This window comes from Erigeron canadensis, chromosome 5 (genome assembly GCF_010389155.1).
Source record: "Erigeron canadensis isolate Cc75 chromosome 5, C_canadensis_v1, whole genome shotgun sequence".
NCBI classification, from domain to species: domain Eukaryota; kingdom Viridiplantae; phylum Streptophyta; class Magnoliopsida; order Asterales; family Asteraceae; genus Erigeron; species Erigeron canadensis.
The window spans coordinates 41,884,583-41,898,962 of NC_057765.1; the positions used below are offsets into that span (position 1 = coordinate 41,884,583).

The window sequence follows — 14,380 nt, forward strand, 5'->3', positions numbered from 1 at the left end:
AATACGTGAGCAGCCAATCACGTTTTTTTGAAGAAAGGGAAAGTCAACCACAATCACCTGAAAGTCGTAGACAGAGTGATTATGTGGGCACCGGTTCATTTTTCGCGGAAACACCATCACGTTTCTTCAATGAAAATGAAAGCCAAGCACAATCACCTGAAAGTTGGAGACAGAGTGATTATGTGGGCACCAGTTCTGTTTTCGCGGAAACACCATCACGTTTCTTCAATGAAACTGAAAGCCAGCCCGAATGGGGTCAGATTGGGAGACAAAGTAATTATGTGGGCCTATCAATGAATGTGCCAGACAATGTAGACGAACCATATAACAAAGTATTATGGGGTCAAAGTGGTAGGCAAAGTGGGTATGTGGGTTATGAGTTTAACATCCCGGGAAATACAGATTCCTTTGGCGAACCTTATAACAAACTATACTGGGGACAAAGTGGGAGACATAGTTCGTATGTGGGTAGCGATTCACGTTTCGCAGACACACAAAGTTATTTCGGAGACCAGAATAACCAAACGCAAGAAGAAACATATAGCTTTGTTGATCAATTATTCTCGACACCCATTACACAGAATACACAAAATCCCCAGAACAACCCTGAACCGTTTACACACAACTTTTTCCCGAGTGAGTCAACATCGTTTGACATGAGTCACTACCTAGGCCAGCTCCCTAAGTTCTTTCAAAGATACGTTGTCAATATAAAAAATGTACAGTCTGATGGTAACTGTGGGTTTCGGGAACTGGCTATTGCTTTGGGTGAAAACGAGCAAAAATTCGAGTGGATTCGCAAACTAATGCTAGAGGAGTATGAGTCCAGGCGCGGATACTATGAGGGTGCATTCGCTGGTGACGCTAAACACATACACACTTTGCTATCATTGTCTTATCCGAATGGTCGCCCACACGATTACTGGATGATGAATCCATATTGCGCTATGCTTCTGTCTAATGCGTTGGGGGTAATAATTATCTGTTTAAGTTTAGAGGAGAACATCACATGTTTTCCTTTTTGGAAGGGGCCAGGCGAGCTATATGTAGATGACCCGATATGCATTGCCCTGGTATCGGGGTCGACACATTTTGTTACAGTTGTTTTAGATAAGGACTGCCCAATGCCTTACACCTCAGCTTGGGGACATGATAAACCTGCATCGCAGGCCTGGGCAACACATCCGAAGTACAGAGACCGTTTGGCTGAGTACCACAGACACGTTCAAGCTAATAAGGCACATGGTCCCAGGAGTCGTATGTCTGAGGGATGTGGCGGATCAAGGTGCCAATGAGGCTCTTATACATAGAAGAATTTGGGCCGATCGCCTGCCACGTTTTTAAGTTGCTCGTGTCGAAGTCGATGGACAGGCGGCCCTTTTTCGCGAACTCGGCCTCCAGATTTAAATTTTGACATGGTCCCCTCCCCTTTCCCTTTCGTGGGGCTAGCAAAAATTAAAAAAACAAGTTAGTAAACAAAATATTAAATTAAAATATGAATTATAAAGAACCAAATTCTAAAAAGACAAGTTAGTAAAAAAATATTAAATTAAAATATGAATTATAAAAAAACCAAATTCCTTACCGCCGCTGCCTTTGCAGCCCCATGTAATCTTCCACCATGGTCGATGTGGGTCTTCATTGCCGCCATCACCGCCATGGTAAGTCGCCATCTATACTGCAAAATACAAATCATATTATACGTTTTTTGCAAAATACAAATCATATAACAAAATTATCACAAATTTAATTACTTTTATATATATCTTTTTTACTTGATAATAATTTTTAGAACTCCGTTTATACAATTTAAATTTACTTTTATACTTTTAAATTGAACTTTATAGTAATTTTTAATACGTCTAAGGTAGTTTATTTAATCAAAATTTTTAATTCAAATTTTTAAATAATTTTGTATATTTAGTTCAATACATATATTTTTAACATAATCTTGGCTATTTATTTTAATCAATTTTTTAACAAATTTTAATCTACGTCATTTTTATTTTGTCAATATTCTAACCAAAAAGTAAAACACCTAACATTAATGACTAAAATATTCTAACAAATCAATATATTAACTTTTTAACTTAATTTTTTTATACTTTTGAACTTAATTTTTATAATTAATTTTTATGTATATTTTTGTTGAACTAAATTTTATTACGTCTTAAGTAGTTTATTTAATCAAAATTTTTAAATAATCTTGCCTATTTATTTTAATCAATTTTTTAACAAATTCTAATCTTCTTGATTTTGCATTTAAAGATATATATTCTAACAAATCACTAATAAAACAAATTCGTGGCTCCTAACAAATCACTAAATTATTAATAAATCAAAACTAACTATACTAACAAACCTATTAAAATCCTATAAACAACTAATAATCCTAACAAAACTAACAAAACTAATAAATATACAAAAACTATACTAACATACCAATATTCTAACAAAACTAACAAAACTAATAAATATACAAAAACTATACTAACATACCAATATTCTAACAAAACTAACTAATTAACAAAACTAATAATAACATACCAATATACTAACAAACCTATTAAAATCCTATAAACAACTAATAATTCTAACAAATTAACAAAACTGATATATGTACAAAAACTATACTAACATACCATGGAGGCCCGAATTTTTTCACTTTTTGCAGCGAGGATCGCTGCAAAAATTAGTAATTCTCTAGATGCTAAAAAATAATGGTTTGGATATTGGGAAAAGCATAAAATAGGCCCGAATTTTTTCACTTTTTGCAGCGAGGGTCGCTGCAAAAATTAGTAATGGTCTAGATACTAAAAAATAATGGTTTGGATATTGGGAAAAACATAAAATACATACCACAATTTGAAATGGCTTGAAAATTTGGGGGAAGACGACCGACCGGAATTTGGGGGAGGATAATCCCGACACTGGCGGTACTGCGGTGGCGGTGGATGGCGGCGGCGGCGGCTGGCGGTACTGCACGGTGGTGGCTGGCGGTGGACGGTGGTGGCTGGCGGCGGTAATGCAATAGATGGTGGAGGAAGAGAAGGCTGGCGGTACTGCACGGTGGTGGCTGGCGGTCGACGGTGGTGGCTGGCGGCGGTACTGCAATAGATGGGTGGAGGAAGAAAAAGTGTTATATTTTGAAGGGTGGAGGAAGTGTAATCTGAAAATGATGGAATAGATGATGGGTGGATCGGTTTTTAAAAAGGCGCCGGGTTAACTTATTGCAGCGACCGTCGCTGCAATAAGTGGAGTAACGGTCGGGTCAAACATTTAAAGCGGTGAGTGGAAAGCTGACGTGGCGAGGGTTATTGCAGCGACCCTCGCTGCAAAATGTGCCTGGTCAAATTACTAAAAATGGTGGTCGAGTTACGGGGCGCGTATATATATCGGCATCATTCTGTCGATATTTGTTAATGGTGTGAACATGCTACATGACCGTTCAAAAACATGCTACATGACCGTTCAAAAACGGGATGAAATCAAGTCAGGGTCGGTTGGTGGTAAAAAAAATCTTGCTAAAAGGGAAGTGATATTAGTACCACCTAAATTGATTAATTTACCATAACCATGCTTTAACTGAATGTACAGTGTGCTGTAATACTTGTATAGTGTGGTAAATGAATCAATTTCGGCGGTACGAATATTATTTCTCTTGTTAAAAACATGTCCATGTTTGACCTAAAACTGGATTTAAACGATTCGAGTTGGGTCAAATTTGGCTTTTGTTTCATTGATCAAAAAGGGTCATAGTTTCGAATTCGAGGTTGTTTGGGTCAAGTCCGGTTTTTGCCCACCTTTACCAAAAAAAAGTATGGAGAAAAAAGTATAATTCATATGTGCTTTGAAATCAAAAATTTCTGATAAACATAATTTTCATGACTATATTTAAAAGGTTATTATATACATTAGTATATGAATTTGTATATCTTATAAAATATAATTATTTTTTTGGTTGTAAGAAGAGTCTAATTTTTGAGTAAATTGATGTTATACTAGGCTGTGTAATTATAATTGTTTCTATTTCGTTGTATTCTATATGATGTCTAGTGCTTTGCTGGATAGCACATTTTATTTAATATATTGTCGTTCTAATAAAAAATAATCATTTTATTTTGTTGATATAAATGTAAGAGTGTCCTTGGGATTTAGCCCAACTGGACATTTAATGCATTGCCCCTTATGTCTTTTAGCCAAATGTTGGTCAAGAATTCGAAACCTTTGAAATACATATTGGGAAGTCCTTACCAATAAGGTGAGACATGAGAGTTTTTTCTAGCATTTAGTTGATTTCCTGCAGAATGGTAGTGAGACTTCTACCGCCAGTCATGCTCTCGGATTGACTGTGTGTCAGCCATGCAATTCGTACTGCATGGCGATATTACTCTACCTCTCTATAAATGGAGGCTTTATAAGTGTCTTCTTCATCAAATTCAAACCTAAGAAATTTCTTAATAGCATATATGGATGCTGCAAACAGGATTTCTGCAATTGCTGTCGAAATGGGGCAACTCCAAAATGAAATTCAACAGCACCATTATGGTGGTGACGTGGTCGATCTCTACCGGACGATGAAGAAGCAATGCCATTGAGTCCAATCATCACTGATATTCAATATACATATATATAATTGTAAGAGTATGTGATAAATCCTGATTTACCAAAATACTTAAATGAATAAACCAGAGCTTATTTTGACCTTGTGGCATATGAGCGACACAACTCCCCTGCTAGATAGCCAACACTTTTCCCTTTTCTACAGCCTCATAGACGAACAACAGAAGGTAAGTTATAGAACGGGTAATTACTTTTCGATTATTATTTTCATTTTTATTTTATCTTCCGTATAACCGCTACTGATCAGTATTTAGCCTGTGTTGCGTTGCTAAGCTTTACTTGCTCTATCCTTGAGGTGAGTTTAAACAAGCCTCTTATTGTTTGTGTTTGAATATGCTGTACAAAATAGCCAACTTTTTTACTTTATACATACATTAACACATACATATGTAAGTACGAGGGAATGATTTAGCAAGTTGTGTTGGTAGCGGATTGGATTTTTGGATTGTCAAACGATCTAAATTTGGTAGGTAGGTATATCTTGATGTAAAAAGGGAATTAGTTAGTGGGGAACTTCTTCTGATTGAAGTTATGATTTCTAGCTTTTCATGCTTTGTTAATAATATGTATGTTGTGTTCGATTCTTATACTACCTTTTTTGTAAGTATATTGCCTTTTCAGACTTCTTGATTTCTTTCACAGTATAATTAATATATCCATATTAATAAACTAATAATCTTGAAATTCATCATTATATGCATCAAAAAAATATCTGAGGACATTTATACCCTGAATGTTTATCTACATACATTATAGTTAATTATCTATATTTATACTATCTTATAAAGCATTTTGCACTTTTTTAAAATTTCAAAAAATGATTTAAACTACCTAAAGTATCATTTTTCTTTATTCATTAATTTAAATATCTTAACCTAATATACTTATAATACTCTTAAATCTCAACCACTCATTGTTTTCTCTCTCCTCAAATCTCAACCACTTATTTTTTCTCTTTCCCCCCATAAATCATTTTATTCCTCTAATTTCTTCAAAATCTTTTATCTCAAAAACCGTATACCGATAAATTATAAAAATTGTATGGGTGTTTTTAAAATTTCATGCTCTTTCATTAGAGATATCATTCGATATACTTTCGACGAATTTTTAAATCCGAGTATGGAGCCCGTATGGCTAAGGCATTTGGCTATCACACTCTATGACTTATCGCTTCCTATGACCTATCACCCCCACCATATCACCGCCGCATTGCGCGGGTACTATTGCTCGTTGTGCATAACGGCTGTCTAATCTTTGTTAAAAGTTTACTTAGGCCTATCCTTATAGTACTTCTTAAGCACGTCCGACGCATGTTCCAATTTTTAACATTATAAGTAGCATTGCGTCTTATGGTTTGTTCTTTGTTTAGAAGTGCGTCCAGCACATATAAGTGGGCCACAACTATATCTTGTGTTAAAAAAGGATAAAATAAATAGGAGAAGAAGTGGGTTAGAGGTGGGGGTTATAAGGAGGGGGATGTTCTTGATGTGTCTAAAAGAGAGAGAAACTGATGAATAGTGTTAAACGTGGATTAGAAGTGAGTTCTTATAAGAATACGCCTTCCAATTCATCATCACTTCTTAAAAGATGGTACCTAGTTATCACATGGGTGAGATCTTGTAACCAATTTGTCTCCTAGCAGTGACGTCGTCCACATTATCAGCGTATCACCACGACAAACGCTCTTATGAGTTATGAAAAGATGGTTAACAAAATTAGCTCACAGTTAATATTGTCTTTTACGGGTTATAAATCTCATTCCTGTCGAAGACATTATATAAGAGAGGTAAAGATATAAACAACCTTGATACTACCTAAAATAGAGATACTGTTTTCGATTCTACCTAAAGTAAAAAACAATGCCGGCCTCTAGATAAGTAAGGATCGTTTGACCTCTATCCATGAAAATAAAAACGTTAAACATTTGATATAAGCCTTATGAGTTAATAAATTTTCAAAAGTGTTAGGCCTGATGAAGAAGGGCTTAAAGATCAAGTCAAAGCTTCGCATTATGGAATGTTGCGCCAATGATACCCATTTGATGATACTAGCATTGTACCTGTGCAATGCGGCAGTAGTCGTGGCGGCGACGGCGTGGTGGTGGAGACAATGTCGAGTGTTGTAAATAATTCATATTAAAGTTTGATTTAAAAGGTTAATGAATATATTTGAAAAGATTAATGATTGATAGTGTAATCTAATTATTAATGTAAAGAAAATAATATATGTAAAAATATTTTATAGGGTGGCAGGTGAAAATATTACATGAGAGGGCATTTTAGACATTTTTTCCACGTAACTTTCAACATGGGGGTATTTTCTTTAATAAGTAGTATAAAAATATTTTATAAGGTAATATGTAAAAATACTACATGGGATGACATTTTAGACATTTCTTCCATATAACTTTCAACATGTAAGGTTTTTTTTTTAATAAGTAGTATAAATTAAACATGTTATTCTTTAACTTTTCACCATTATATATATAACAATTCACCATGTTGGTCATATGAGAAGGGCTAATGTAGGTTAACCCTTTTAATAATGACCTGACGCATATGTTTTTTTTAAAAAGAATAAATTTCACACATTAATTCTATATACAAATAGACATGTACAACTTTATGTTTCCTTTGTCTTCTAATCTCTAATTCCTACAATTTCATGTTTCCCCAATCAATCAATTTAACAATAATATGATATAGTCATATACATCTAAGAAAATATGGTAAAAGAGTTTTTGAGTAAATAAGGCCAAATTTTCCCACATATACAAGATTAGAAACTCATTAAAAAAAAAAAATCCTAACTAAACACCAACCAACCTTGTGGCCAAACTTCCGGCTGCTTTAGATACCGGCCTACCGCCATCGTCAATTTGAATTATCAACATAATTAAGTTATAAGTATATGATTGCTTTAATTTGTGTTACGAAAATAAACATATCAACATTTAATGCACCGACATTTTGTTAGAAAGCTAGAAATGTATTAAGATTTTTCTAAAATACACAACTTTTACTTGTGATTTACAAGTAAAACACTAAGTTATAATTAAATTAAAGATAACTGAAAAAAATATAAAGCATTTCGACCAATTCACGAAAATAACAATGACTTTTAAAAGTGTTATTATTTTCGGGAATAAATGAAAGTTTATTTTTAAAAAGTAAAACTTTTAACGAGCACTGTTATTTTCGTGAATTTCAGAATTGGTCGAAAGGTGTTTTTCTATTTTCTCCCTCCCTACAAATTAGTATAACTTATAGATCCTCGAAGACAGTTATAGAATGGTCAAAATGGTGTAGTTTAACTTTTAATCTTCTTGAAACTTGTTGTATTGTCATTTGCTTGTACTTTTAGATTCTTGTTAGCTTTCTATTGATAAATTTCTGAATGTTAATATATATATATATATATTTATTTCTTTTTTTGTTCATTATTAATTTATTATGGAAGATCTTTAGTAGCGATAAAAATGAAGACAAATAAGTTGGAAGAGTGGGACTTAAAAAAAAAAGTATTAACTCACTTTATATTTAAGTTATTTTAACGATTATGTATTTCTTTAACATATAGTGTAGTGGTATTTTTATTCCTCTTTTTTTATTAATGAAATCGTTAGAATAGTGATTAAGCTGGGATATTGTGACAAGACAAAGGATATGATGCCGATTGGGTACTTTGAAGGGTCCATGTCAAAAATTTAATTCTTATGACTTTATTTAATTTCTTTTAGCATTCGAGTGTTTGATATACGTCAAAAACAATAAGTAAGATTTTGTATTAAATTCTTGATATAAAACACTCGAATATCACTTTTTTGAAGAAAAAGTAACATCTGCATTAGATGTTATGAATTTTTGTGCAGGGACTGGTATGTAAGAAAGTTAAAGAGAAGAAACTTAGAAATGGAGAATAATACAAATGGTCCCTATAAAATGCAACACTTGCATGTTTAACCCTTTAACAAAGTAATTGAATGTGTCAGTCCCTTAATAAGTTAATAGAAAGGTGGACCAAGGATATGAGTATGAATGTATGGTTGGGAAAGTATAGGCTCATCCCACTTGACATCGAGGAGGAGAAAAATTTATGAATCATTATCCACAAAAGTATTGCATGATTCGTCGTTTTTCATAGTGACAATTCAGATTTTTCACTTTGTGGGTGAAAAGAATGTTATGTCAAATAGCCGTAAAGGAAAATATGAATTATATGACGCAACATCAAAATGTATATATGGATTTTTAAAAGTTAAATGTGAGCATTTAATCATATGTCGTTTTAAAATAAATGTTTATATTTTTTATTTTTAGTTTGTTTCAAAACAACTGTATGCTTCCCAAAATAACATATACCTTTTCACAAAAGAGATTTGTATGTGACAATACAAAATTAACATTGACATCTTTTAATTATAAAATGCAATAATTAAATCCATTCTTAAAATCTATGTCACCCCCTCTCCAAAAAAAAAAAAAAAAAAAAACACTTATTTTGGAAGTATAAGAGAGTAAGAGACTGATATCTTTTCTTTTTTTTTTTTGATAATAACAACTTACAAACGTCCACAGAAATTATAGAATATATTAAACTGATGGTAATATAATATGCATAATGGTTTTGAAACACACAAAAAACCCATTAATGAAAAATAGTAGTTTAATTTTAAGAGAAACCATGCACTTTATTTATTTTTATACGAAAATATATAGTTGTAATATCTCTCCTTTCCAATTCGAAAAAGGAGGTCACTTTAAACTCAGCACATATGACTAATTACTAGAAGAGAAAACTATTATATAGATATAAACTAGAAATAAACATCCGTGCGTTGCCGCGGAGCTTTTTTAGTAACGTCATGGATAATGATTCATTAAGCTTAAACACGTTGCCGTAGTTTATATTACACACCTTGCGGCGAGACTCAAGTAGATTATCTTTTCAGATGACAATGTTTTGATACAAATTTGATAAAGTCGCCAACAAACATTTATTTGACATTGTAACAATAAAGCATTTTATTGATAGGCTAAAATGTAAAAGATAAAAACTTTAGGGGGTTAAAAGGTAAAGACGTAAAAGTTGATGGGCTAAACTGTAAAAATAAAAAACTTTGGGGGTTAAAAAGTAAAGAAAAAACTTTAGGGAGTTAAAATTTAAAGTAGTAAAAGGTGATGGGCTTAAATGTAAAAGTAAAATCTGTAGGGGGTTAAAAGGTAAAGAGTTCAAAGTTGCATGCATGTGTAGTTGTACCATGTGCATAGAAACTTGTAAAAAACCACTTAGTTTTAGTATATATATAAATTATTGTTTTTCAAACTGTAAAAGAGGGTTGTAAACTTGTAACGCTAGAACTTCTTAGAGTGTTACTCATTTCAGTAAATATTGATACAAACTAGCATGGTACCTGCGCAATGCAGCGGCGATAACGGCGACGACGGTATAGTGGGGTTGGTGACGCGTGGTGATGACTTCGATAATTGGTATCGAGTGGTATAAGTTGATGTTAAGATAATAGAACTATTTTATAAGATAAAGACTTAGAATGTAAATTAGCAAGATAAGAGTTTAAGATGTAAATTAATTCATTAAGGGCAAATTTGGTAATTTGTAAAAACCCTTCCATGGTGGGGTGTTTATTAAGGACATTTTAGTAATTTCACATATGATATTTTGGTAACACTTTCCATTTTGAAGGGGTGTGTAATCTTTAATAAAGAGTATAGATAAGTATATCTGTTACTGCCAAAATTATTAGCTTCATAATTTAATTTATTGTTCAGTATTGCGCGCATCAATATAAATCATTGTTAACCTAATGGGCTTTTGGTCCACTACTTGTAATGTAAGAATGGGCTAAAACATATTAACTTTAATGAGATTTGCTAACTAGTGCCCCTAGTGCACTAGTTAAGAAGCATTTAATGAACTTGTTATTTCCTTAATAATCAAAAATTTTATTTAATGTGTATTAATTTAACTCAACAATTTCTATTTTTAATTAAATAATTAATACATATTTCTATAAAGTTAGACTTCAATAAATACTTCATTAAATGTTTCTTAACTAGTGCACTAAGGCACTAGTTAGCAAATCCCAACTTTCATATCTCTGGACTATGAAAAGACTGAGAGAGTAGTGTTTTATTTTTTGAATTTTTTTTTTAAACTTTGGGAAATATTTATTATTATTATTCATTTTTATTATTGATTACTGACATTTACTATACTATAACTATATATATATATATATATATATATATTTTATATCATATAAAAACTTAACAAACTATAATTATTATAAATATGTCATCAGACTTTCTTTATGTTAAAATTATAATTTAATTTGTCCCGTTGTGCGGGTAAATTTTTAATAGTCTAATATGAATATGGATTAGACATTTGGAGGGACAACATTCATAGAGTAATATTGAAACTTAATTAGTTACAATTTAAGTAGAAACAAGTACAAGTATATAGTTACAAACCTAGCTTGGAAATGGATAGAGATATAAACAACAATTATCAATATCTTCCTTTATTGAAAACATTATATATATATATATATATATATATAAGACTACTATGCATTGTAGTCCTTAATTAACTTTAGTTATGTATGCAGCATGCTTGCTGGGATCATAAATATAGGGATCGATCAGGCAGCTCATCCGACAAGTTGAAATAGCACCGGAACTAAATTCACAATCCTCAGAAGGCCACGAAGGGTGGTCCCCACTAATTGTAGCGGGGACTGGAGAACACCAACAGCTGGTAGGCTCGCGTTACAAGTCGCAAGTGGGGTAGCAACGACGACATTGCACGATGATAGAAGGCCGCCCAGAAGAGATTGGAGCGGATCCAGAATGATGCTGAATATTCCTGCTGAATTCGTTATGGCAGAGGATAGCACATTTCCGCCACACGATACTTGGACTAGAGCATCTGTTCAGTGTTCACCCAACAAGGAGGAATTAAATTAAGAGTTATATTAAATTAAGAGTCATTATTGCTAGAGTTGCCAAACAGTTTTTCCATTACTAACAAGCTTAAGCGAGGACATAAGATTTTAAGTGTATATTTTGTGGGACTGACAATTACCTTTAAACTCAATAAATACGAAGTATATGAAAATAATACTGGACATATAGATTTATATATATCGTAGGGTTGTCATGACCACTACCCTTGGCCGGCCACCACATAGCTCGTTGGCTAGAAGTAACGTAAATATCTCTTTTGGCATCCTTTAAATGGCATGGGGGTTTAGGAGTTGTTCGATCGAGCGAGGTCTTAGTTACTTAAATAAGGAAAGGCCGGGAAGGAACTTACTTGCGAAAGGAATGGTTGGGGTTGCAGCATTGGGGACGATATTGCCATTGAGAGAGCAAAATATGGTTCCATTGATGTTAATCAAACCAAGGAGGCCCGAAAGTTGAGCATCGGCTAATTGTGGTGCTGCTAAAACAACGACAAAAAGGATGATGATGAATTTCATTGCCATTATTGATTGATGTACTCTAATTAAAGATAGAGCTAGTATATATATATGTATGTATGCTAATAGTTAATTAATTAAGTGTTTGATAGGATACAATGCCATGCATGGAAGTTGGCCTATTTATAAGGAAAGTTAAGGTAATATTATACGTCGCTTTTAGCTCGATCGCTACTCTGTTTGAAATTAGTTCGTTATCTAACAAATGAAGGTTTCAATCTGTGAATCAAATTGAAGACTTTCGTATACATTTGATGCAAGTTGTAAATTAAGCGCGCACGCGATATGATACACTTGTTGTGGAGTTAATTTTATGTTCTAATATTATACATAATGTTGATTTTATGTGTTTCTTTTATAGTACAAATTAAGGAATTTATTTATATTATTTATACACTAATTAAATGTATGATAAATGAGTGAGAATTCTCTGGTCCCATATACATACTTGATAAATGATATCCATAGAGCACACAACAAAGAACTGATGTCCAGCGACTCAATGTTCGCACACATGGATCACAACATATAATTTTTTTACTTGTCTTTGGTAAGAATCGAATCAATGGCTTACAATCTTCATCTATGGGCCAACGTGATTACTTGGTGAAGACACTAATTAATAATTCGGTTGTAGTATATATAGATGTAATATGTGAGCATATATTATTGGTTATTCAGGATCTGATCTCTATAGCTAATTTATCAATCGAGCTCGAACTCAAGTTTAAAAATGAAAATCCAATCAAGCTTAATAGAGTTTTGAGTTTGATAATAACTCAAATTCACCTTCTCTATTAATCTCTTATAAATTATTATTTTTTTATTTTTTATTTTTCAAATATCTTATAATTTGAAGATTAAAAAAGCATGATTTACTCACAAGCTTATGAACAGAACTCCATATCCTAATCAGATAAATTAACAGACACTAATTAGTTGTCTCTTTTATTTGGGAAATGATTCTTTCAAATTGTTTCTAATTTGAGGGGTCAAGTTAAAAAAATCTTAACCATTGGATTAAACTTAATAGTTCTTTAAATTTTGACAATTGATTTTAATCCAATAGTCAAGATTTCCTTGACATGACTTATCATGTTAAGAAACTTGAGAGAATCTTTCTCCTTTATTCGACTTTAACCATTAATTTATAAGTCAAACATTTAATTCTTGTAGAGGACAAAAGAGCATTTATTACATATTTGTTATTTTATATTAATATCTTTTGAACGACCAACTATATTATGTAACCAACTTGGTTCGGAGCTCTGGTAGTCATAACATTGATTTACAGTTTATATGCATAGAGTACACAAAACTTTTATATTTTCAATTTTTTTGAAACTTGCTTCTTACATTCTTTAGGGTTTTCTTTTTCTTCAATCTGTCATCCTATCACTTTCCTACCATTAACAACTTAAAACAAACATGAAATAAGATCTACAGATATATTATAAGAATCAACAACACCACCATCAAAAAATGGATCTAACAAAAAAAGAAGTTGATGTAGAAGAATTTGGTGGAGGTATAACAACGCCGGTATCGTGATAGTGGTGGTGGTCGAAGGCGTTGGCTGATGATGGTGTTAGTTTCAGCATTGCTTGTTTTATGCTATGTCTAAACTATTCTTATGGATCAAATTAAACCAAATTTTTCAAAATACAACCAAATAATTAAGTGAGTCTCAAACCTCAGATTCCAAAACATCAAAACCTTATAATTAACCACCAACCCTTTAGATATCATATAAATGTTAACCATATTATCAGTTAATTACTCCGTATGATTTAATTAACATAAACTCAATCTTGGTAGAGAAAATTAACATGTATTAAGTTTTTAATTAAAATATTTATATAAAGAATATGTTTTAGGAAAAATAATGAAATTTTTGTAATTAAAAATAGATTATATTATTGGTCATTTATAATTTAGTTTATCTTTATAAGTATATTTGTTAACATTATTTTATAAATTCATTGAAATAAATACCTTTCAAAAAGACGAGCATAGTGCCCGCGCGTTGCAGCGGCTAAAAGGTTATGACAATATAAAAGGGAGATGGTGGTGGAAATCGAGGGAGGAGGTGGAGAAGGAGGGCGGCGACGGAGAGTGATAGAAGGTCGATGAAAGTGTGTGATGATTAGAGAAAATGGGGAAAGAATGATATATAAAGGTTTTATGTTTAAGTAAGATATTTTGAGAAGAAAAAAAATGTTAAATTTTACGATATCCAATACCTTTTATAAA

At 32.3% G+C, this 14,380-nt stretch overlaps 1 protein-coding gene across 1 annotated transcript; it reads right to left on the reverse strand.

Moving 5' to 3' along the window:
- Nucleotides 1-11,196: 11,196 nt before the first annotated feature.
- LOC122601931 (phylloplanin-like) lies at nt 11,197-12,209 on the reverse strand. Its single transcript, XM_043774660.1, has 2 exons — nt 11,962-12,209; nt 11,197-11,574 (listed from the first exon to the last, which is right to left on the reverse strand). Exons 1-2 carry the CDS (start codon nt 12,131-12,133, stop codon nt 11,297-11,299), a joined length of 450 nt encoding a protein of 149 aa, XP_043630595.1. The 5' UTR covers nt 12,134-12,209; the 3' UTR covers nt 11,197-11,296.
- Nucleotides 12,210-14,380: the final 2,171 nt, after the last annotated feature.